The sequence below is a fragment of the Falco cherrug genome, chromosome Z, assembly GCF_023634085.1.
Source record: "Falco cherrug isolate bFalChe1 chromosome Z, bFalChe1.pri, whole genome shotgun sequence".
NCBI classification, from domain to species: Eukaryota; Metazoa; Chordata; class Aves; order Falconiformes; family Falconidae; genus Falco; species Falco cherrug.
In genome coordinates this window covers 50,205,998-50,230,906 of record NC_073720.1, presented here as the reverse complement: position 1 = coordinate 50,230,906, position 24,909 = coordinate 50,205,998, and the positions used below count along the sequence as shown (strand labels likewise).

General features: G+C 36.7%; 1 protein-coding gene across 3 annotated transcripts in view; it reads left to right on the top strand.

Annotated features, from left to right (window-relative positions):
* ADAMTS19 (ADAM metallopeptidase with thrombospondin type 1 motif 19) overlaps positions 1 to 24,909 on the top strand; it is a 150,857-nt gene that overhangs the window by 109,863 nt on the left and 16,085 nt on the right. For all 3 annotated transcript variants that reach the window (XM_055699674.1, XM_055699672.1, XM_055699673.1), the window contains exons 16-21: positions 155 to 235; positions 7,587 to 7,744; positions 8,561 to 8,714; positions 11,612 to 11,747; positions 14,102 to 14,306; positions 16,244 to 16,396. In XM_055699674.1, coding sequence (XP_055555649.1) covers positions 155 to 235; positions 7,587 to 7,744; positions 8,561 to 8,714; positions 11,612 to 11,747; positions 14,102 to 14,306; positions 16,244 to 16,396 — 887 coding nt within the window. The remainder of the gene's footprint in view (positions 1 to 154; positions 236 to 7,586; positions 7,745 to 8,560; positions 8,715 to 11,611; positions 11,748 to 14,101; positions 14,307 to 16,243; positions 16,397 to 24,909) is intronic.

Here is a 24,909-nt window from a genome sequence, read left to right as displayed (position 1 = left end):
AACATTTTGCAAGAACCCTCAAGCCATTACTATATAAATTGTAACTTGTTATATTTTAAAAGCGAAATAGGGAAAAAGAAATGAAAAAACATACAAGTTGGACTTTTCTACACTTCTTTTGTATTTAACTTGGGAAATCTGGTATCATATCTAGGTTATGTGGAAGCTTTGGTGATACCTGCAGGAGCAAGGAGAATCAAAGTTGTGGAAGAAAAACCAGCTCACAGTTATTTAGGTAAATGTCATATGTTTTAGTGTTCATGTCCTGTTTTGGTCATCACTGAATACTGGTAGCTGAACATGCTTTTGTGGCTAAACAAAACCCTTGAGTGGAAAAAAAAGTCTGTGAAGAAGAAACTTTGTAGAAATAACAAAATAAAAGAACAGTTATAGCAGATTTCTTCATATAAGTTTATTTTCAACTTTTATCTCATCTAATTTTGTTTTGAGAATGTTTCAAACAATGTATTTAGAAGATTTAAGAAAAAATCCACATACTTTATCTCTAACATTTTCAATTTTTCATAAGGAAGGCACTAAAGTTAAAACTAGCAAAAAGAGTTTTATGCTGAAATGTGGAATAACTTGTGCTCAGACAACAAAAATAACCACACTGACCACCATATAGCAAATCACCAACAAAGTCAACTAAAAGTTCTAAAATTAGACTAAGAAAGCAGAATTTTGTTGCATTATTTTGAATTGTCTGAATGTTTTAATGGACAAATTTAATCACAATTAATTTTGGAGGTTTTTAGTTTTTCCATCTCTAAGAAATTGTATTTCATTGAAAAAAAAAAAAAAAGTTTTCTCTTTTAATGAATTCTAAAGCTGTTGTGTAGGAGACAATAATTTGTTACTATTATTGCTACAGGTTTTTAATGATTATATGAAATATCATAATTGGTGCTGTTCCATGCACTGCTCAAGTTTAAATTGAGAGAGACTTAGTATGAGAAACACACCAATTAAATAAAAAATTCCCTGGTTGGTCACTATTAGTTCTGCTCCTAAGTAATCTCTACATTTTAAGAAACTTTTTACCTGTGTGTTCTCAGAACTTCAGCTGAGGAAATGTTGAAGATGGTGAATCGTAATTATGGCAGTTTAAGTTGTCCATGGGTGACTGTTTATCATGGGGTCTGCACCTGCCCTGTTAAGATATCACAGGAGATTTAGAGATCTGGATTATTTCATTGTTCCCCAGTAGACCATAGACATGGAAATGTAAGAGTGTTGAACTGATAACTTAGGTTTCATTGATACGTTTTCTAAATTTTGAGAGGTTTTTTCCCCTGTTTCTACTGTGTTAACATATATAGACAACATAAATACTGTTATTTTTTTATTTTTTAAATAATCCAAAAATACATAAGTGTTGGGGTTGTTTTTCAGGAAATTAATTCGTTTTTCAAGAGCAGCAAACTGAGTCATCGCTTACCTTACAAAAGGGAAAAAGAATGTAATGCTTTTAATGCTCATGAAATAATGTCAGTCATGTTGCTGATTTTTGAAGGGTGCTAATTGGCTTTTAATTGCTTTTCACTTTAGTTTTACTTTTTTTAGCTTCATTAATGTCTCTTTGAATGAGGATCGGCAAGTATTTCACTGCAATATTTTTTTCTTAAGCCTTTATGGGGAACCAGGAACATGTCTGTTACAGTGTTCTAAATTAAAACCTGTATTATTACACTTTTTTTTCTTTTTATAACTAAAAGCAGGTATTTAAAATTTCTTCACTTATAGGACATTTATTTGGAAAGCATAAAAACCTGAATTGAAAAGGAATAACATTTTGAATAGGAACATTTTCAAACAGGAGTAACATAATGATTTTGGGGAAAGGAATTTATCTTTCATCTTAGAAAGAATATTCTCCAAAATACTGTGATTAAAAATGTGAAATGTAATACAGATTAAATTCTCTCACATTTATGATTTGTTTTCTATCTTACAGTTCTGTATGCTAATTTTATGTTGCAGAGTACTTTGCTCTGTGCATTTCTGTACTTGAAATGAGTCCATACAGGCTGAGACTATTTCTAATTTTTGCTAATTTTCATATAAACATTTCAGGATAAAGGTTTTTAAATAATATAGCTCATTATACAATTGATAGTTGTATAATTAGAGATACAGCTGTGAACACAATATAATCCAATCTACACTAAGAGCTGTGGCTTACAAAGTAGAAGCTAATTTAAAATGAGGGAAGTTTTGAACCCTATTGTATAGCACAGGTCAAATAAAGAGGGAATCGAAATAAAATACCCTTCTCCAGATTTACTTGGTAGTTGGAAAGGAGAGTCACTATGATCTGGAAACTGCGATGATGTTGCTAAAGTGATTGGTAAAACTACAGCCCACATCAGTAGCATCATTGTGAGATTGTGCTGTTGAAGGAAATCTTCAGAGGGGTTCCTCCTGAACACATCAGATAGCTGCTTATCTGAGCTGGATCAGCATATGCTGCAGTTACAGGAGCTCTGGCATCCTAAGAAAAAAGCTAAGGTATAACTTGCAACCAAATTTACTGAATTGATCAATCTGTCAAGGTCTGTCCTGTCTGTTCTCCCCTCTGGGGGAGGTAGGAGCAGGGATACAGCCAAACATTAGGTATTCCTCCCTACTGAAGTTATATAAGAAAATGTGAAAGAAATTGTGATTCTCCTTCCATCAGTAGGGTATTCAGGAGCAGGAATTATTTGTAGCAGTATGGGGAGAGGGGGAGAGTTTAATTTGATATTTCCTAAGGCATACATTTACTAACTTTAGAATTAGAATTTATTATTTTAAGAAATAATTTTGAGATTTATTTTTAAAAAAGAAACTAGCAGGGGTAACCCTGTCTGTTTATCACCATGTTGACATAAGACTTTATTCACTGTCAGTTACTTTTAAAAAAATACTATAAGAACAGCTATTAAAATGTTTCAAACATTATCTAGATTCCTGTGATCTAAAAGAATGCCTTTTCTGTTGCTGAATTTTGATTTATATTTGGCAGGTGTTAAAAGATTTTTTAGTAAAAGTTCTTAATGTAGGATACAAAAAGGAAGATTATAGTATTTTTGTGTAAGAGATACACTAGTCTCTGAGATTAGAGAGCTTTTTAAACACTTATATGACAGGTCCAGGCCCCATAATGAATTAATAAGAGTGGTTGATGGTGTATAACTATACAATTATATATATATATATATATATATATATATAAAAATATAATATATATATATATATAAAACTTCAAATCTGAAACATTAAAAATTTTGTGCTAATTGGAAATGAAAGAAATTACTTGTTTTCAGCTGAACTACAGAAGTGGATTAACTGTATCGTTACTCTCAAATATGTGATCAAGCTCCTTCAGGGATATAGAACCTTTGGACCTGCAATTTAACACTGCATGACATTGTAATTGCTGATTCTCTTATAGGTACCAAGTCCATAGCGTGTTGTGTTGTGTCTGATCTCTGCTTTGAAATACATTTCCTAGAAAAAAAAAAACAACAAACACATTGGACCACATTTTGGGGGATAAGGGTGTGGGAAAGCAAATAAGGTCTGGCAAATAGTGCAAAATTTTGAGTCCCTCATTTCTGGCAATGCTAGTACTTCTAAAATACATTGGACCAAACCCTCAGACTGTGTAATTTCAAGGGAAGCCAGTTGAGGACCTGGTCCCATAACAGAGACCAGGGTCCACTGAAACTAAACACGTTTTCCTTTCACATGCAGAGGGCCACAGAAGATGGCTTAACAACACATTTTGAAACCATTTGACATCAAGATGAAACAAATACCCTCTCTATAAAAAAATGGATTGACTTCACAGAGCTGCCCTTGAGAAATGGTGGTGAACAGGTTGAGAGCTTATAGGTAAAAATTAGGGCCCAAGCCATCAAAGGAGACTTCGTGGTTGGTGTTTCCTATGGGCTGCCTCACCCAGGGGAGCCCGCTGATGAAGTGTTCTTACTTCAGCTACAGGAAGCATCACACTTGCAGGCTCGAGACTTTGATAACCCACCATCTGCTGGAAAAACAGCACAACAAACTGTAGACAGTCCAGGAGACTCTTGGAGCACACTGAGTATAATTTCTTAATCCAGGTGATAGACAGCCCAACCAGAGAAATAGTGTTACTGGACCTTGTTGGTTGCTTACACATGAACTATTCAGAGAGGTCAAAATCAGTGGCAGCCCAGGCTGCAGTGATTGTGCCCTGGAGGAACTCACAGTCTTGAGGGATATGGGCCAGGTGAACACTAAAGCCAGGACTCTGAATGTTTGGAAAACAAACTTTCCGTTGTTTAAGGAATTAGTGGATGGGAAACTACCCTCAGGGATAAAGAAGCAGGACAGAGCTGGCAGCTCTTTAAGGACATTTCTCCTAGATTGCAATAGCTCTCAATTCCCACATGTAAGAAATCAGGCAAGGAAGGTGGGAGACCAGCATGCCTGTATAAGGACCTCCTGGTCAGACTAAAGTATGAGAATGAAATGCATAGGCACTGCAACCAGGAACATATATTCCTGGAAGAACTTAGGAATGCTGCTCAAATATTTAAGAATGGGATCAGAAAAGCTATGGTACAGTTGTACCTGAATTTGGCAAGGAATGTGAATAATAAGGGCTTATACATGTATGTTAGAAAGGGAAGATTAAAGAAAATGGATACACACACAAACACAGCCTGATAAATAAGATAGAACTAATGACAATGAACATGGAGAAGTCTGAGGTACTCAACAGTTTTTTTGCCTTAGTTTCAATGTTAAATATTCTTCCCACACCTCTCAAATGCCTCCCGTGGTAGATCAGAGTTGAGACCATCTGAGGAACCTGAACATACACAGTTATATGGAATTTGATGAGATGCATCCCAGGGTCCTGAGGGAGCTGGCTGATGTAGTTGCCAAGCTACTCAAGCACATTTGAAAGTTATGTCAGTCAGGTTTAATCCCCAGTGACTGGAGAAAAGAGAATATTGTAGCATTTTGAAAAGGGTAACAAGGAGGATCCTGAGAACTACTGACCAGTCAGCCTTACCTCATTTGAAATTTTGAAGAAGTTATTCAAATCTCAAGTCTTAATTTTTTAAAGATGGCTTGAAGGGAACACATGATAGCCTGAATGGAAGTGAAACAATTACTTCTTTGACAAAAGGTATCAGTGAAGGTACTGTCATTTAGAACTGAATTTCAGATAGTTTTTGTATTTCCTTGAGAAAATAAGGGTCAGTCAAAATTACATTTATTTGGTACCTTTCTGGAGAGTATGACTAAATTTTGCAGAGAGCAAAAGGAAAAATTCATGATTCACAAAGATGACAACTTCCCTCTTATTTTGGCACAAATGCCTCTTTTCTTAACCCCTCTGTAAAGTGTGGCAATTTCAACTTAAGCAAAAATTTCAAAGTTAATACAGTGGTGTACGTTTTACAGTTCTCCATAGAAAACAGTAACAGGATTAGTCAGCACAGGTTTTCCAAGTGGAAGACCAGGACTAGGGCACTGTTGCTCCCACTGAGCACTGGGAAATGCAATAGCTCTGCTGTGAATTGTTGCGCCTCTATGGCTATGTAGCCACTCATACGTCATTAACAATGGAAGAGTGTATATTCCTGGTACAGTAATTAAAAAATACATTGCAGTCATCATCATCGCTTAATTGCCATTGTAATGATGGATATTTTATGCTCTGCAGAGATAACTTATAATTAGTTCGTTTGTTTTAGCACTGAAATTTTGGTCTTGGTTACAGCTTTAGTAGTTTTTTCCCCAGTCCAAATTTCTTTGTCTTTCTAGCTGTAGATGTATTGCTGGATTATTATTTTTTTTTTTGTAGCTTGAGAGAGGATACACCTGTGCACTGAATTTTCTTCCTGTAATGCATTCCTTTGTACAGGAAATCCTCCTCTATCAAAAGCTAAGCAGAGTGGGAGTGCATGTGTGGAGTGGAATAAAACCCAGTGAACTTGCTTACAATATGGGGTCTGACAGAGTCAAGAACAGAAGCTGGACTGCCTGAATCCAAGCCTGAATTTTAGGCTTGAGGATACCCTTTCTTACTTGGTTTAACCCCTGTGGCTCAAGTGAGGTATTAGAAAGCAGGAAATGCGAGACCAGGCGTATTTCTGTGTTCTGGGGCTGGGATTCTAGTCCCCTGCATGTCTGCGTGCTGTGGCACACATATTCATTTTAAAGACAAGACAAAATGATGCAAGGCCCGCTGCTCTCCAGGGAGAGGATGCTGCTCCATCTGAGCAGCATGACCCAACTGGACCTCAGCGCTTTCGAGTACATTTGTTTTGTTTCTCCACTGGGAAGAGGATCAGCCCCTACAGTTTAAACAATGCATAGAACTTAATAACCATTAATAATAGAATGTTTAAACCTAAAATACCGATTTTTAAATCTTGTAAAATTACTGGTTATTTTTAGTACAGGGCTGTTCTACAGCATTAATATATGTTATAGCCTTAACATTTATTACACAGCGCTGCAGTGGTAGACATCAGTGGTGTCTTACGCAACTGGGTTTCTGCCAGTCCATAGACGTGTTGCCATTGTTTCCCATAGAAACAAAACATAACAGTATAAATATGAATAGGAGAGAAGATGATTACAGGAGTGACTCACATTAACTTACAACTTTAAAAAAGACATTTTGGACAAAGCTTAAACTGTTGAGGTTCTCTTACAACAGTCTGATGCCAAACATGCAATTTCAATGATGAAGAATGTGTAAAACTTCTTGTCCAGAAGGTGACTTCAAGGATATTCTACTTCACATGATTATTTAGATTTGATCAAATCACTGATTTGAACAAAATAAAATAAAGTAAAATAAAATTACAAATTCTTCACAGAAGAATCTTTTAAGTTTACTGTATTAAACTAATATAAAATCCTGTGTCCCAATGTATGAGATATATTATACTTGATTTGATGATACATTTGAATATAAATTAAGTGAACAAGAGGAATGATTTAGCCAAAAAGAACAAGTTTTTCATGTTTGTTAGAGGCATCAAATTATATGGTGAAAGTCTGTAAAATAAGCGTTTAAATAGAATGAAAGTAGTATTGTCACATTCTAAGGTGGAGAAAAAGACAAATTCTAGGGGAAAGAATTCAGAACCAGATTATTTTTATTTTTTTTAAGTTTTACCCTAAATCCACAAATCTTCAAGATTGTCTTCTGAAAATTGTGTTTCCCATGCCTTTATGGATTATAGAAATGACCACCCTGGGAATAGAGGAGGTTTCCTTTGCCTTAAATTAATTCAGTGATCAAATTATGAATTACATTGGGGCCTGTCAGACTCTTCAGGCATTAAAACACTGATGTTAACTTCAAGTAACATTAAACACACATGGTTTTTTCCAAGCCTTCCTTCCAGAAAGTGTTTCTGAAGCATGTTCCAACGGAAGTTTATGTGTAGTAGGATCCATAAATATCTTTGCAAACAGTCAGGTGATTTCATCTTCTTGTTAAATTATCCAAACAGGAAGGGAAAGGAGGCCCAAATCACTACTGAACAGACACCTTTCATATTGGACTTTTTTCATATATTTTGCAGCTCTTCGAGATGCTGGAAAACAGTCAATCAATAGTGACTGGAAGATAGAGCATTCAGGAACATTCAATATTGCTGGGACCACTGTCCATTATGTTCGGAGAGGTCTCTGGGAGAAAATATCAGCCAAAGGTCCCACAACATCACCTTTACATTTACTGGTAATACAATATGGATTGGGTTTTTTTACCTGATTGCTATCACATAGCATGGTAACTGATTTATTTTTTCCAAGCTCCTGAAAATGAGATCTGTGTAAGGTATACCTGATTTTATATCCAGAAGAATCTATACACCTGCTTGTATATGTATAAATCTGTCAGCCCGCTTCTAAAAAAAATGCATTGAAATCCAAGAAAAATCTTCATGTTGTTGAGGCGGGATGGAAGGTCTCAGCATTCCTACAAATCTGATAAAAAGTTGATGTGCCACTTAAGGAGAGAGATTCAAATTAATGTTGCACAGCATCACCATTTCAGGATTGCAGTTGCCAAGTTCTCCAGGAAGAAGTAGAGTTCTGATGCATTTCAGTGTAGAGGAGGAAAAATTGATAGCCACCAGAAAGAAGGAAGGAGAGATGATGGGGAAGTACTTCACAATTCAAAATCCTTCAAATGCAAGAAGTTGCCTGGTATATCTAAAATAATTTTAAACCTGATGCATCTAGGAAAGACCACCTCTATTTAAGAGCATTGAAATCACAGGACATAATCATCTTCTATATTTCTGGTGAATTTTGTTTCCTTGTTTCCCAAGGACAGCTTTTTGACCTGTATGTTAAGTGAAATATTTTTTTCTCATTATCTTGATTTGGATACTGTCACTAAGTTCTTCTACAAACCCATTAGGAGGGTTGAAAGGTTATAGAGCATTAATTCATTCTGTCATGCTTTTCAAGATTATCTCCTCACAGTTCAGAGTTTGTGTTCCACAGTTTCTGTGTACATAGGTAGGTTTTCCTTCTCTGTATATTGCAGGTGCTGCTCTTCCATGACCAGAGCTATGGTCTACACTATGAGTACACAATCCCACTGGATCCTCTTCCTGAGAATCAGAGCTCTAAAGTACCAGAGCCTCTTTTCATGTGGACACATTCTGGCTGGGAGGACTGTGATGCTGTATGTGGAGGAGGTAAAATAAAAGTGTACAAATATGCACACACATTTTAAAAATGTATTTGTATATACAATATGCATGTATACATGCAATACGTAGATGTGTGTATACAATATGCATATATATGTGTATATGGTCTGTGTGGGTTTACATATATATATCTGTTACACATGATGTATTAATATTTAAGACTCTGATGGCCAGTGTTGCATATTTAAAAGTAATATCCTCATAGTGGCTTGTGTGATTTCATAGAATGATGGACATACTTCAGTCTCATGCTTCCTGATTATATTAACAGAATAGTGATAACTCTAGGAAAATTTTCAAAATAAATAAACAGAAAAAGATGGTAGTGAAGGAACAAAATCTAAATTAGCAAAGCAAATTCAGGACACAGTTTCCAAGAAGAAATGCAAGTGCAAAAGCTAGAACACGAATATAAAGTTCATATGCATTCCACTTTGCATTTGGAACTATTGAAGATAAATTATCTGTAAAACACATTTCAAACTACAGAAAATCTGAACCCCAGTCTCAGATCAAATATGTACAGTTAGTAACATGAGTTGAGGATGATCCAGAAACATATGGAACAGATATTACAACAGCAGATATTAGTATGGTGATGTGATATTTTTCCTAAGTTTAAGTTTATAAACCATAAAAAATGTGAAATTTCAAGAACAAAATATGACTATGAAAACAAATACTGAAACAGGAAGAGTACTGCTGTAACAAAATCCTTTAGAACTGTTGTTTAGAAGATAGTTGTTCAAATAGATAATGACACTAAAAAACACTTCAGAGTTTTTTTTTAATGAACACAATCTATAGAGCTGTTCATATCTTGTGCAATTAATCAGACTCACACTACAAATACTATATTGATTTCTGATACCTGTATTTCCTGCTTACAACCTTAACAGTCCTGGTTGCCCTGATCAGCAGTCCCAAAAGCTGCAGTGCACCTTGTGATTGAATAAGGCCTGGAAGCACTTCACTTTCTCATAACAGCAGCATAAGGAACACTGTGTTCTAGCTCCTTTTACTCTGTGAACAATCCTGGTGTCATGACAGAATACTGTAGTTTCCATAAACATGCTTTTTGTGGTTTGGTAAGAAGGCTTCTTCCCTGAAGGTATTTTGTTACGTGGTGTTGGTAGCATCCTCTGTTTCTTAGTAGTGCATTCCTATTCACTTGGCATATTCATGCTTTTCACAGTTTCCTGAAGTATTTTTAGGATAATAATAATGCTACCACAATCTCTCATTATTGCCCCAAATATTTCTAAAGTTACCTATCATCTGGAGAAGTCTCAAAAAGCAGTATGTCGGTAATTTGTTCTACATTAATGCTTAAGTAAATATTTAAGTGGTACTGTAATGTTTATTTATCATATTTTTCTGTTGTAACTGGCCTTCATTTTATGTTATTGTCTGAAATAGCTGACTTAATACAAAGTTCCATAAAAGGTATTTTTACTGCAAATATTCTGAAATATAAGTGACTTTTCTTGCTTTAGACAACACCATTTTAACTGTTCTTTTAGTTCTTGGCTTAAATATGAAGCAGTCATGAAATTAAAATGCTGCAGCTTGTACCCTGTGTAAATATTTGTGTTTCAATTTTTAACATCAATGTTTTGATGAATTTGATTAAAGGATATAAAAAATGTTGGCAGTTTTGCTTAAATGCTTAACGTTAATGTCAGGATGAAGCTATTGATGGAGCCATATGGTATTGTGTATGTTTATGTATGTAACTAGTCTGTGACCTTCTGTGCTGCAGAAAAGCTTCCAGTATGTGGAAGAGAATATGAATACATAGATGTATATGTAAATGCAGAAAGAATTGTCAAACATTTCAAATGCTGCATATTTTAGATTAGTTGCATGTGCTGTTACATACACAAGCGCCGTGTAAAATGTCAGCTACATTACATTACATACATGTAATGAGCATTTATAACTGAACTGCTCCCCCCGCAGGCACTTTTCTGACCATGGGTGAACATTGCATGCTTGTCTGCCCTGCACTTGCACACACCCTGTTTGTAGGTAAACTTCCAGACAGAAACAGCGTTAAAGCATAACCCTAGGAATAAATGGTTATGAACCTGGTTTCTGCTATTTGAAGTCTTTAATTCAAGGATTGCTGATTTTCTAAAAGTTAGGTACCAGTCTAATTACAAGTTAAGGCTTTGGTAGGTACTACATTAAATTATGATTTCTAATGCTTCCAGCTTCAAGACACACCAGTCTCCAACCCACCCACCCATCAGGGCAAGTTTTCTGTACAGAACATGCACTAGGTCTCTGCAGGCAGTTCCCAATTCATTAAAGGATCACCCTGCAGATCAGGTCAGTTATGTGGCCTCTTCAGTTCCTTCAGTTTAGTTCGCTGTTCCAGTGCAGGCTCCTCACTGAAGGTTGCACGTGCTGATTCCCTTTAGCTGAGGGCCAGCCACACCTGCCAGTATACTGCTGAACCAGACAGAACTACTAAGCTCAAGCAAGATGGAGAAGCAAGACTTGTCGTTCCTTTCTTTTTTTATGTAATAATTAACAACCACACATTTCTATGCAATTTTTCTGCAAACTTTTCTCAATGCTAGGGCCTCAGTGGCTGAGAAAGAAAAGCAATTATTCCAGTAAGACTAAGGTTTAGGCTATGAATAGTTATGGGAATAAAGCAGCATAACTCTGTTGACAGTGGTGTGTAAAGAATGGATTAGAAAACTCACATTGTTCCCTTCAAACTTTAATATCTCTCTTAGGCTGCCTGCTGGCTTTGATTTTCTTGTACGGGTTTTACAAAATAGCTGTACCTGATAGATACCTTTGTCCTTCCTTTTTTAATAAAGTTGCATATTTCTCTTTTCCCCACATACCGGCTTTATTTTTACTAGGTGAAAGAAAGACAACAGTCTCTTGCACAAAGATTATGAACAAGAATATCAGTCTTGTGGACAACAAGAAATGCAAATATTTAACAAAACCTGAACCACAGATCCGCAAGTGCAATGAGCAGCCATGCCAGACCAGGTAATAGTGATTTAGTCAAATTAAACTTTAATAGCTAGATGTACAAATCTTAGGAGCTAAGAGAGGTGACTGCCTCTGGCAATGAATGTGCAGTAGATACATATATCCAAAAAGGTTACAATGCAAAATGCAGGGAAAACAGAAACACTGGCTATTGTTTCTCCTGACTTTTAATTAAAGAGAACCCTTACACACCAAGACTAAATCAATTCTTACTCGATACAGCAGCTCATTATTTTCCTTAGAAGGTGTTCTTACAGACTGATATGTACTATGAGATTGATATTTAAATACTATTAATATAGATTTTAATTAATGATCAATTTTAGTGGTTTGTTCAGTCAAGGCTTTGCTCCTTGAAAACCTTTTAGTAAGCTCTGAGTACAATAAAAATAAATAAAATAATTAATTAATTAATTAATGAAAACAATTGGGTTTTCTACATTGATGCAACTTGAAGTATAGAGAGCCTTCCCCTTGCTCCTCTCCTCCGTCTCCCCCCATCCCTTTTTATGTGTATCCATAGGCAGAACTACCCTCTGATGGTGGAATGGTGGCAGAAGCAGGAGTAGGTTTTTTTCTCTGAATTTTACCCCAGGAGGCATCTGCAGCTTGCAGCCTGTGCCCTCAAAGCCCACCCCATTTGGTGTCCCTGCAGCTGAGCTGGCACCCTGCCCCTTGCACCAGCTGGCCAGGCTGGCACACTGACAGGAGTTTGCCATCCTATTTCCATATGGCAGCTAAGAATTATGACTAAGGAAGTCCCCAAGTATTGTGTGGACTTGGTTAAAGTATCTGCCACCTTTCAAGGGAGGCAAGAGCAGCTAGCAATAGCTGGCTAGCATCCCTGGGAGTAAGCACTGAGATAGGTCTGCTGTGGTCATCTGGAGGAGATGTAGATGGTATTTTTAAAGAAAACAATGCAAAGTAAATAAAATGCAAATACTGTTGAAGAAAGTATGTAAAATGAGCCAGAAGACTTAGCTTTCTCAGAAAGGAAGAAATACTAAAATTGATAAAATGCAAGGTATGATACATTTTCAGCAAAACCAAGCCATAGAGGTTTGGAGTTCCACAGAGTAGGGCATTGCACTTTGAAGGGTTTATTTGTATCTCATTATGCACGTACTTGAGCAGTTCTCTATTTTACTTTATTAACATCACTGTGCACTTAAAGGTTAGAAATGGAATAGTCTGATCTTTTTCGTTGTCATTGTCAACTATAAATTTTTAATGTTCTGTACTTTTTCCAGCTTATTAAATGAAACATTTTAAATGTTGCTAACTACTACTCAGAGATGCTGTGCTGAGAAATGTGGAAAAATATAATGAGTATTACAAAACAAAAATTGTTAGCTTTCAACAGAAATGTAACTAAAGCATATGCTTGCATCACTATTTGTTTGTTCTTGGCACTTGGAGAAGTATCCTTAACTATAATGCATTATCTTGAAAGGCTGTGATTTGCAAATTGAGGCTCTGGACTGATAATAAAAAAAAAAAAAAAAAACAAAACAAAAAAAAAAAAAAAAAAAAAAAAAAAACCCAACCAAAAAAAGCAACCTTAAAACATTTTTGTACAGCAAAAATGTGGCAGAAGGTTGGAACAAATTTGTTAAATCTGTTTCCTAAAAACTCTACCTTGCGATCTAAGTCTCCAGGGATACACTTGTGTACTGCATCAGTGGCAGAGCTTAAAATCCCTTTTTAAGTGCCCTTAAAAATCGTAATCTGGAGCTACAGAACATTTGAGGAAAATTATATTCTTGAACAATTGCTCTCCAGGTATGCAGGCTCTTCCAAGCTGCACCAGCCTTCCTTGCTGCTGTGATTTAAACCACAGAACCCGAATTAAGACTGACCCTGAAGAACACGAAAGTGCTTGAGCCCTTATACTTCCTCCAGAGCAATAAGTCTGAGCATTAAATCAATAAATAAAGAGCATGGGAGTGATTCTGTCATATAAGAGTATTTTCGAAGAATTCTGGACTTTACATGCATGGCATGCACTTGACATAGTCATATAGATAGAGAAGGACAGGCTGATGAGTGATCTGTTATCTTTAAAATGTATGTATATTTTGGAGCTTTTCTAATTGGAATTATAATGAAAGGAGAGTACTCTGAACACATAGGGACAATAGGCCGGGGAATGAAATTATATGAACATCTTATTAAATGTAAAATATGTTAAATTAATAAATAGTCCATTAACAAAGGGAATTTAAAAGGAGGCAGAAAGATACTCAAATATTACTTGGGAGTGTGTACTGGTAAGCAAGAGAGTAAGATGATGTGGTGGTACTTTTCCCTTCCTGTTTTCTTGTTACGGCATTGCCTGCATTTCTTTGCAGATGGATGATGACAGAATGGACTCCATGTTCAAGGACATGTGGTAAAGGGACCCAGAACAGACAAGTAGCCTGCACGCAGCAGCTCAGAAATGGGACCCTGATCAGAGCTAGGGAGAGGGATTGCCTTGGACCAAAGCCCACTTCTGCACAGCGCTGCGAAGGCCAGGACTGCATGACTGTGTGGGAGGCGGGAGTCTGGTCTGAGGTGCTGCATTTATTTATACAAATAGTCCACAGTGATTATTTATGTGTTACTATTTTCTGGGAATATAATTTTTTTCAGCAGCAAGTGGCACAGCTCAGCCTGCTGATTTTCACGGTCCTTATGCAATGATTTGGCAAAGGGGTCAGGGGCTGGGAAGGCCAGCCATATAAAACTACTACATTTTACTTAGTTAATGTCCTGAAAAAGTTTATTTTGACCAGTTTTCAAGCACGTATAATCTTGACTGTAGTAGTGGGTAACTAGGGGTAAATGGAATTAAGGCCATCGCTTATCAACTGCCAGACCTTGGGTTCAGAGTGGGAATATCTTTGACATACCTTTGTACCAAGGCATGTTGATCAGCAGATGGTTGCTCTGCCCTTCTGCTTCAGAGAGGCTATAATGGGAGCTGCTTGCAAAGGAGAATGTTTTCTTCCCTTCCTCTCTCTTCTCACTCCTTCATCTTTATCCAAGAACAGCATAAGCAGTAGGCAAAAGGGCTTGCAAATAACACGATTTTGCATGCATTGCATCCTGAAGCATTGCTGTGTAATGTAATTATTATGCAAGCAGCTTTATTAATTTCAGATCTTTTAATGTCCATGTCCATTCGGCTTTCTTCCTCTAAAAAGCTATACTGCTTCTAAAAGTAATTGACTGTGGAGGAAGAAGACTGTTGTTATCGCTGCCATCTGGACAAGCTGAAGGGGTTATTTGGAGCTTCTTTCTGCACTGGAAGAGCAAAAGCAATTCTGATTGCCTGCTGTACCAGAAACTGTGCTATAGGTCCCTCTGGGTTCAAAATACAAATTGTAGCTTCTAAATCTGGGTGCAGTCCCTCCTTTGGGCTCCTTTGCTCAGCAGCACCCCTTGATCCTCAAGCAAGGAAGAGCTAAGACATAGGGAATGTTTTCAAAGATGGAAAGCAGATGCTAATGTAAAGAGATACAAGAGAAGTAAATGGCAGCAGTTTCTGGTTTGGTACCAGAGGTTTAGAATGTGAGGGCTCATTGTGAGAAGAATGGTATTCACTTACAGAGGTGCAAGAAATAAACCCAGATTGTTTAGTTGGTTTGTTTTACTTGAGAGATGAGAAATAAGTGAGCATGTTTTTATTGGAAGTAGTAAATATATTTTGAAGAGTGAAGTGTTTCCCATGACCATTCGTACTATCACCATTATACTGGAAGCTAACCATTACTGCTTCCTGCAGTTATAATCAGCTTGGCAAAGGAGAGTTTTGATCTGCAAGCAGTGGGATGATCAAAAGCAGTGACAATGTTTTGAGAAGGAAATGGCATAATTTTTGGCAGTGTAAATGGGAATGGTGGAAAAAAAACCAAAAAAACATAGATTAAGACTCTGAGTGACTTGAAGAGAGTTTTCACATGCTGTATGTGCAGTGACTTTGAATTTTCAAATCAGTCTGGAATCTTGCATAGTTTTAGAATATTTACTTTTCCATTTTAACTTTTTTCCCTCCCAGAAAATGTCTATTATGACACCAGCAGAGTTTTCCTGAAGTTGCTTCATATCTTATTCTTATGAACATTATTTAGATTTCTTTCATTATATTTCTTTTAATTCTTAGAACAAAGATTGCCTGCTATTTTCAGTATAACATTTTGCACTTACTTAGTCATAACTTCTCAGATGTTTTCTTATCCAAAAGCCTAGTTTTTCCTTAAGCAAATAATTTTTGATCCAATTATATATTTTTAGTTGAAAATGCAACAATTATCATTCTGCCCCATAAGGAATTTTTGTTCATTTATAAGTTTTTAACAAGTCCAGTGTCAATGCAATTGAAGATTGGAAGTCAGGAAATCACTGAAGTCTCGAAACATTTCTGTTAGCTTGGCAGAGATGAGTAGAAGTGGATAAAATGGGGTAACTATGACTTCTGTAGAAACCTGAAAAACATCTTTTTCCAACAGTGCTCTGTAAAATGTGGTAAGGGAGTACGTCATCGGACTGTGAGGTGCACCAATCCCCGCAAGAAATGTGTTTTGTCCACAAGACCTAAAGAAGCAGAGGACTGTGAGGACTATTCCAAATGCTACATCTGGAGAATGGGAGACTGGTCTAAGGTGAGGCATCCTTCATACTTGTGCCCCACAGCATAATACATTTTGCAAGCTGAATTCTTTGTAAGAATTGCTTTTGTCAGAAGTGTAGGAGACTCCTAGCTGAGCGAACAGTAAAGCTAAAAAAACCCAACCTGAAACACGTAGCCACACAGAGACCACAGTATAGATAAGTATCAAAATATGAAGGAAGCATGAGGTGAATCTTCAATATCATGCAAATCTGGTATAAATTTACTGTTGTCAATAGACAGGCAAACAACTCCAGAAACTGCATCTCACTCCAACCTCACAGTCTGCACATTTCTTTAATTTGTGTTTGCACATTTTATTTGTGTTTCAAATAAGTTCAAAGGAAATGCCTTTAGCCTGTGAAATTTTCACATAGACCATTTAATATCTAGGAAGCATCTATTACTGTCTATGTTGAACACTCCACATAACTGTCAGTACATTATTTCTTTGGCATATGGGTTTTGATTTCAGTGAGTTACATAAACATAGGCCAAACTCTAACAGAAAATATTGGTAAGATCCATGATCACATATGTTATTGGACTGGCATCCTGAACATTTGCTACAGTTTTGAATACCCAAAACACGCTGAAATTGACCTTTGTCAAGGTTTTCTCTTGGCATATCACAGATCACACTTTAGCAGAAAGGCTGAAATCTTCCCTCCCTGCCCCCCACCCCCACCCCCCGCCTTGCTTTTCTTCATAACTTTGCACACAACACCTCTGCTTTCAGTGCCTAATGTTATTGCAGCAGTTTTTAACTTGCTTGTATGGAGAAGTATTTAATGTATTTTTAGTTGTCTTTCATGTGATGTAACAGCTGGAAACAAGGACTAAAGCCAGCAGTGTATGACTAGCCAGCCTTCCAAGAATTAGCTGCAAGTACTCTGTGGGCAACTAGTGTTTCACAGAATTCTGCCTGGGAGCTCCCATTTTCTGCTGATGGGGTACAAATTGTCACTATCACATAACTTTATTTCATTTTCTTTACTTTTTTCACATGTAAGGATAAAGGATAGTGCCAAATTATTTTTATTTATATATATATATAGTGGAGATAATTTAAAATATTTGGAAATATTTTGGGTCAGCCTCACAAAAACTAGGAGATAACCGCCCTACCTTAGTTACTCCAAAAGCGCAAACCATTAATTTTTAAACAGAAGCAACTAACCTTCACTAGCAGGGTTACTATTACAAGAAGATGTGTTTGGCAATTAACTTTGCTGTTTGCATTTCCATACCACAGAACTGCAGTAAAAACCTGCATCATTTAGCACTAACACCAGCAGGGAGTAGACTATGAAGAAAGGACCATCTGCTTTCTTAGTTGAAGCAGTCAAAGCCGGTTGCTGAGGCTATGTGGGGCTGCTCAATACAGTTACACTGTGTTCCCAGTGCCCTCTGTAGAAAAGAGCTTTACTCTCTAATTCACTACTTTTCACAAACATCCACATCATAAATGAATGTACAAGAACTTACTTCTTCCTGTTTAAAAATTTACTGACATCTTGTATGTTCTGCTTTCCTTCCACAATCAAAGCTGTAACACAGGCACCTAAATTGTACTTTAAACTTAGAAATTAGGAGATGAGGAAATATTTTATATGGAATTGATGAAACTTTTTGCAGCTAACATACAGCCTGACTGTGACTTGTGCAGTTGAGATTTTCCAATATTTATACCAAAAAGTAGGTACTTTGATTTCTCTACAGAGACGTGAATTCAATTTAAAATATACTTGGATTTCCTTTTTTTATCCCTGTTACTATTCCATTCCACTGCTAGAGTACATAGCAACGTGAAGTCATGGCATACATGTTAATATGTCTGCAATGGGGGAAACAAATGGAAAGCTCAGATAAATGTTAATCTTTGCTCACTGTTTGTTTCTAACTCAGAAGTTCAGTGCAGCCTTCTGCATTCACTGTTTTTACTCTTTAGGATTGTTCTTGACATTGACAGAAGGCTGCTCCTTTGAGCAGATCCAAGTTCCCCTAAGCTAATGCCAAGACTTGGCTTGAAAAACTTAAATGACGTTTCTCACACATTGAAAAAAGAGGCTTAATGTGATCCTTATTGGCTTTGCTGCTCCCCTTGAACTCCTAAGGCATAATTTTAAATGAAGCTTAAATTGCACTATTACTGAAAATATAACATTAGTAATAATCATAGTAGTGCTGTAATGGAGTTAATTTGGTTTAGATATACAGTCACATAGGGATCCAATAATTTTTCAGCTCAATGTTTTAGCAATAATACAAGATTAAAGAACATTTGACCAAAATTGCAAGCTCCAATAGGTCAATAAACACATCAATCCTTCTAAAACTCTTACTTAATCTAAAAGTATGCTGTATAACCTGTATGCAACATTAAACTCCTTAATATTTCTTAGGTCAGCAAGGTGAATCAATATGCTGAACATTGCTGTTTCTAACATAAGTTGGGTTCTGTGGCTGCCCTTGTGAGGAAAATGAGTATGATAAGAAAGTAAAGAATAAAGGCTCAAACTGAGCTTCTGAAGCCAGCATCTAGCAACATTACCAAATACATTGTCTTTTCCCAGTGAATACTATTCTTGGAATACCATACTTCAAAATTTAGAAGTTACCTTCAGATGAGGAAAGCTCATAGCTCATGGCTACTATAGCACCAGTAAGGGTGAGGTGTAGATCAGTCTTAGTATTATCAACATCCTTTACTAAGCTGCTCATTGCTACCCATTTCAAGATTATATGAGGACAGGGTCATGCTCAGAGGTATTCATCATCTAAGGATAAAGAAGTAGGCAGCAGAGAGGTGAAATGAAATGCATATGAACTGCACATTTACACATCTGCCTGGCTTACTAGAGAAGTTCACATCGTTGTAGAAGTCATTCTCCAAAAAAGACTTAAAGGTCAACAGCATATGTGCTCAAAGGGCAGATCTAGGATACTTTAGTTTATGTAGGAAGTTATGTATAGGGGTTTTTGCTATTATCTAGAATCTTCAGAACACTGGTGGTATAAATGAAGCATGAGAGGAAAGATCAGTTTTGGAAGGGAGAATAATTTGAAGAGTGGGTTTTGAAAATAATAGTTAAAATAATGATTAAAAGCTTAAGTTTGATATGATAATATACCAGAAACTTTTGGAGAGATTCAGCAGGGGGTAATAGGATCAAAATACTGGACAATGGAGTAGAATTTAGGAGCAACCATTTGTATAACAAAGAAATATGGAGTGTGTGTAGAGGACACTAGGGAAGATAATATGGTATATGTCCAGCTATGGTAGCTGGAAAGAGGACAACAGAAACTAAAGAAGCAACAGAAGCAGAATTTCTAAGTAGTATCTACTTGTTAAACCAGAGACGCAGAGAAGTCAAACGCAGAGCCTAGGATAATGGTCCCAATAGTTGGCATGGAGTTCGCTTCGTCTATACCCTGAAGAAACAAAAGCTGCTCATTTTTTTTTCTAGTGAGTCTGAAAGGACATCTGAAGCAACTGCTTGGATTTTACACCAATGAGTACCAGAATTCTTGGCCTATTCCAGATTATTTATTTAAGACAGTACATACAGTGCCCTCTAGAAAGTTTGTTTGTGTACAGGGGGGAAAGTCAAGTCTCCAGCTGCTGGAGGGAGACAGGGTGAACTCAAGAGGTCACAGAGAAATCTCCTGAGTGCTACAAAAAGCAGCTGTCAGTAATGAGGATTGCTTCTTTTCTACCCCAATCAAAGAACATGTGAAAATAGAGGGGGGAAAAAAAACCCTGAATTCTTCTTCTGACAACTATTCAACAGCATGGGACATTCAACCTTTAAACTGTGTGCTTAAACATTTAAAAGAACCCTAAATTTCCATAGCAAATAGACTCTACTGATTTAATCTCCTTCAAAAAAAAAAAAAAAAGGTAGAATTTGGATAATATTGATGTTACAATTTTATTGACAAGGTAATTAACCTTGGTTTTATTCTTTGGATCCCCATCCAAAATTTTTAGCACTTTTAGATTCTGGGAACAGAACAGTGCTGGCCATGAGTCAAAGTATGACACTATTAATAGATTTATGGACAAAGAAATAATGGGACTTTTGTGAAATAATAGAAGTCAAAATAATACTGGCATCACATTAATAACTTTTATATTGACTTAATTATACAGTTAGTTTCCAGCAAATGAGGTATGTCTTTGTTTCAGGAATGAAGTATGAGCAAATTGTATGGAAGATGTCAATATAATGAAATGAGAGTGGGGAGATTTTTGCACATTTCTAACCAATCCTGTAATATTAACATCATTTGTTTCAGATAAAGTCTTTTTAGATCAATGTACTGTAGTATTTTGCCTGGAAAAAATGTAGTGTCATGTTAGTTTCTAGAAAAAGAGAACAAGACCACCCTTAATAATAGGCTAAAACACTGTTGAGACTGGAAAGGATTTTAAAAGTAGACATTACCCAATTTGCACAGATACAAAATTACACATAAATGGGAAATTCTGGTATCATTCTTAGATCTGCTGACACATCTTTGCTGGTTTTCTGCTACAAGCCTCTTTAGGGTAAGCAAGGTTTTTGAGAATGCCAAACTGGAAACAAAAGGTAATAATGGGCAGATGTCGTATTGTCTCTTGGCAGTCCTGGGTTATTAGTCGGACCTGATGATCTCAAAGTTCTTCTCCAACCTAAACGATGCTATGATTCTATGAATTGCATTCTCTGTAAGTGGGGTTATATTAGAAAAAAATTAAGTTGTGGTACATCAATAGTTTCCATCAGGATTAAGCCATGCTAGGCCCCAAGAACAAACAAGAACAGAAGAGGCTTACAGTTCCTGCTGAAAGATGCTTACAGTCTTACCTGACAAGTGATATGAAACGGGGAGAACTATATAATCAAATAGACAATGAAAAGGAAAAAAAAAGAATACAGAAATTTAAAATCCACCTAACAGCTGCTCTTTTTTTTCCTATGCGTCCTAGGAGAGGGTCTCGAGCAGAAGGTACAGCCTTTACACATTTGTTTTGAACATTCCCTTCAAGAAGTAAACAAGTGGGTGCCCGTAATGACCTTCTCATGGAGTACAAGAGATGGTATAAAAAGAGGGGCAACAGATGAGAAAACCCCCAACCCTCGTAGCTAGAAGAGTATGCCTGAAAGATGGTGGCATGTAGCAGGGGCGAATACAACCCTATGCTTAAACGGGTCTGTACAGCCACAACCTCATTACATGATGTACATCATGCTGCAGGGTACCATCTGAAAGAGTAGTATGGGCAAAGATGAGATTAATTTACACAGTCACTGTTGTTGCCTGCCTGAGAAAGAAAAGGGTAACATCAGCGATTTCAGCAATTGTATGGAATTGCTTTAAACTGTGCTGATTTTAGTAAGTGGTTTTGAGGGTCGCATGCTGAGATGCATGCTAGAGACAGAAATCAGTAATGAAAAGTTTGACTTCTAAGTCACCTTCATAAAGATTAACAGAGGAATTCTAGGAATTAAAAAAAAAAAAAAAAAAAAAAAGACAGATCTGAAATACACCTGAACAAGCTGGGTTTTTCGTAGTAGTAGAAGTAAAAGGATAAAAACTCTGCTAAAATAGGTAAATGAAAACTTTATATTATAAATAAATGACATTTCTTCCATGTATGCCAGCAGTATTTCAAAACTAAATATTGTTAGTATTAGTATGCAGGCATAGATTTTGAACCTTTGACCAGCATAACAAATTTTCTGAGTGCTCCTTCCAGCCATATCCTCTGTGCTTCTACCTACAGCCTGCAACTATAGCTGTAAGTGAAGCAGTCTGGCTGCTATTTGCCTTACCAGTGTTGGGCACTCCTTAAAATTGGCAAGTATGGTTGGTTGGACACTGGCTTACTGGTGTGAGAGTACTACTGGTTTAGTATTGTGTACTACAATATTATATTGTACACTATCATCAAAGGAGACTTTTACTTCTAGTGAAGCAGAATTTACTTCATCAGTTGGCATGATTTTTACAAAAAAATTTCACTATACCATGCAGCCCATTTTATCTGAAGTTGAATAGACTGTAGATATCTGTGCTGTACACATAATCTCCATTTTGCTGTTTTCTATTGTTGACAACTAACTGTTCCTTTACCTTCTGTAATTACCTTCTGTACTGGCAGCTTGTCTAGCTGAGTATTGAATGGCCAGATTTAGCAATCTGGCATTTTCCAAAAGGATGGATAGATGTGATAGCTATTTTAGTGGTACATTGGACTCAGAGATCCAGGGCATCCACTGCGCTTTGTGATCTAACACCTTTCTTTCCATACAAACAACTGCATTTGAAGAAATTACTCTTCATATAGCCTTATTGAAAAGTGACAATGTGGGTGTGTGGCAGCCTAAATACTGATATTGTCTGTTAGCATTAATGGTCCTTTTCAACTGTGATGAAGAGTGTCGTAATCTGGAGTCCAAAATTTGCATATATCAGATTTCCAAAATGCTATTTCATAACAATATTTTTTTAACATTTTAAAAATCATCTTTGACTATCACAATGGAGTAAAAAAAATGAATATTTCAAATGGTAAAAATATTTTCTTTTTTACTCTAGAGAGTTACAAAGGTATGCCTTCAGGCAGAAATTTTGGTTAAACTGTTAAGCATCATGGCATTTACTGAATGTCTCCACAAAGAGAAAATCATACATGTGCATTTGTATTGTAACACTAAACTTTGATGCTGGATCTCATTTTTAAAAAGGAGATGGGGATTACCTTCAAAAGGAAAAAAGTGAATTAAAAACTGAAAAACTAGAATTAGGAAAGAAAAAAACCCCACACTTTAGCTACTATTATAGGAAGAAGTACAAGTAGGATGCTTTTGAAATAAGTCATGTGTTTTTACTACAGAGAAGATAGCAGGAACCCACGTGCTTGTGCTAAGACTTGCTCAGAGCTGTCATTCAACATTTGGACATGGTGATCTCTTGGAGCAAACAAGGCCAGGTGAAGGAGAAAAGTTCACACTTAGCAGGAGATGTGTCATGCAGCTATAAAGGCCGAAGTCACAAAGGACAGGAGCAGCAGCTTCCCATCAGCTCCTTTGCCACCACTGTTGTCTTCCAAGCCATTCTAGCACAGTCTAGATTAGGCCAAATACCAATTCCCAAACTTTTGTGGTTGTGAGCCTCATAGTGCCAGGACAGGCATTAGTGCTGCAGGGGACTTAATGCACACATATGCATATAAACATAGATTTAAATAAAGAAAAGCATTCTTGGGAATTTCTGGATAGAAGTAATGTCCTATATCCAGGACTTCACTGTGTGCTTTCCCAGAAGTTACTACCAATTTTTGTTGAAGGCTACTGGGATCTTTGAACAAGGAGTCTCCTGGAAGGCTGATGCATGATTCAGCAGGTAGATAAATGGTACTTTACCAGTAAAAATATATACTCCTACACTCTAGTACACAACCATTACAATGCAGAACTTTATAGCATAACTAGCAGGATGTGTATCCCAGACTATTCTGGATGAGGAAGAGTAGTAACACTGATCATCCCTTCAGTGTCCTTGTGCTGACACTAGTTCTTGCTCAGTCAGGCTCTGTCTAAAAAGATTATTCTCAACAAAATTTTGTAAGATAGGGACCACACTGTCTGTCAGAATTTCAGTGTCCCAGGGAGCTACGTTGAATTTATGTGCAAAAAATACCATCACATAACATCACAAGTAAGTAAGAAAGGAGCTAGTGGAATTGCAAGTAACATTGGATGGTAAAGGAGGGAGAAAACACAAACAAGAGCAGCAACTTCTGGTTTATCTTCTCAGAATTTCACTTAAATGAAGTGAATACGTTGCGTATGTACAGCCCATTCTGCTTAAGGATCTCCAGTCTCTTTACAATAACTGATGTATGTACCTGAGTCCACATTATAAGACCACCTTAATATATAAACTGGAGAACACTGCAGTTTGTCTGAGTTTTTATGGCTGGTCCCACAGTTTGGAGACCAGTCCCCTGACATTTGAAACCACATACATTTTTCTATCTAAGCATAGACTTTTACTGCATGTTCATTAATTTCTGTCTTAATGTTCTTTCTTGCTTTTGCTTAGTGATATACATTGAGCAAATCATTTCATCAGTCTGTTCATGATGAGGCCTAGATTTGTTCTCTGATAGCTAACAAGTCATTCCAAATCTGTCAGTGTGTGCAGGAAAATTCATTTCAGTTCAGCACTTAGAGTCAGTCCAGTAAACGTTCTTTTGCCTGGTGTATCTTTATCTCTAATCTCATTGCTCTCTCTTTCCAAATGTTTTCCTCAGCATCTCTGACTGTATCATCCGACAACATGTAACTAATTTAGCTGGTTTGCTTGGGTTCTGTTAGAATTTATGTAATCCTCCTGCTCTTGTGGGATCTAATTCATTTTTGTGTGTTGGAAAACTTTTTTCTTTCATGCATTTTTTTATCCTGTCTTTCATGAAGTTAATGTAGATAATACTGCTTCAGGTGTTCA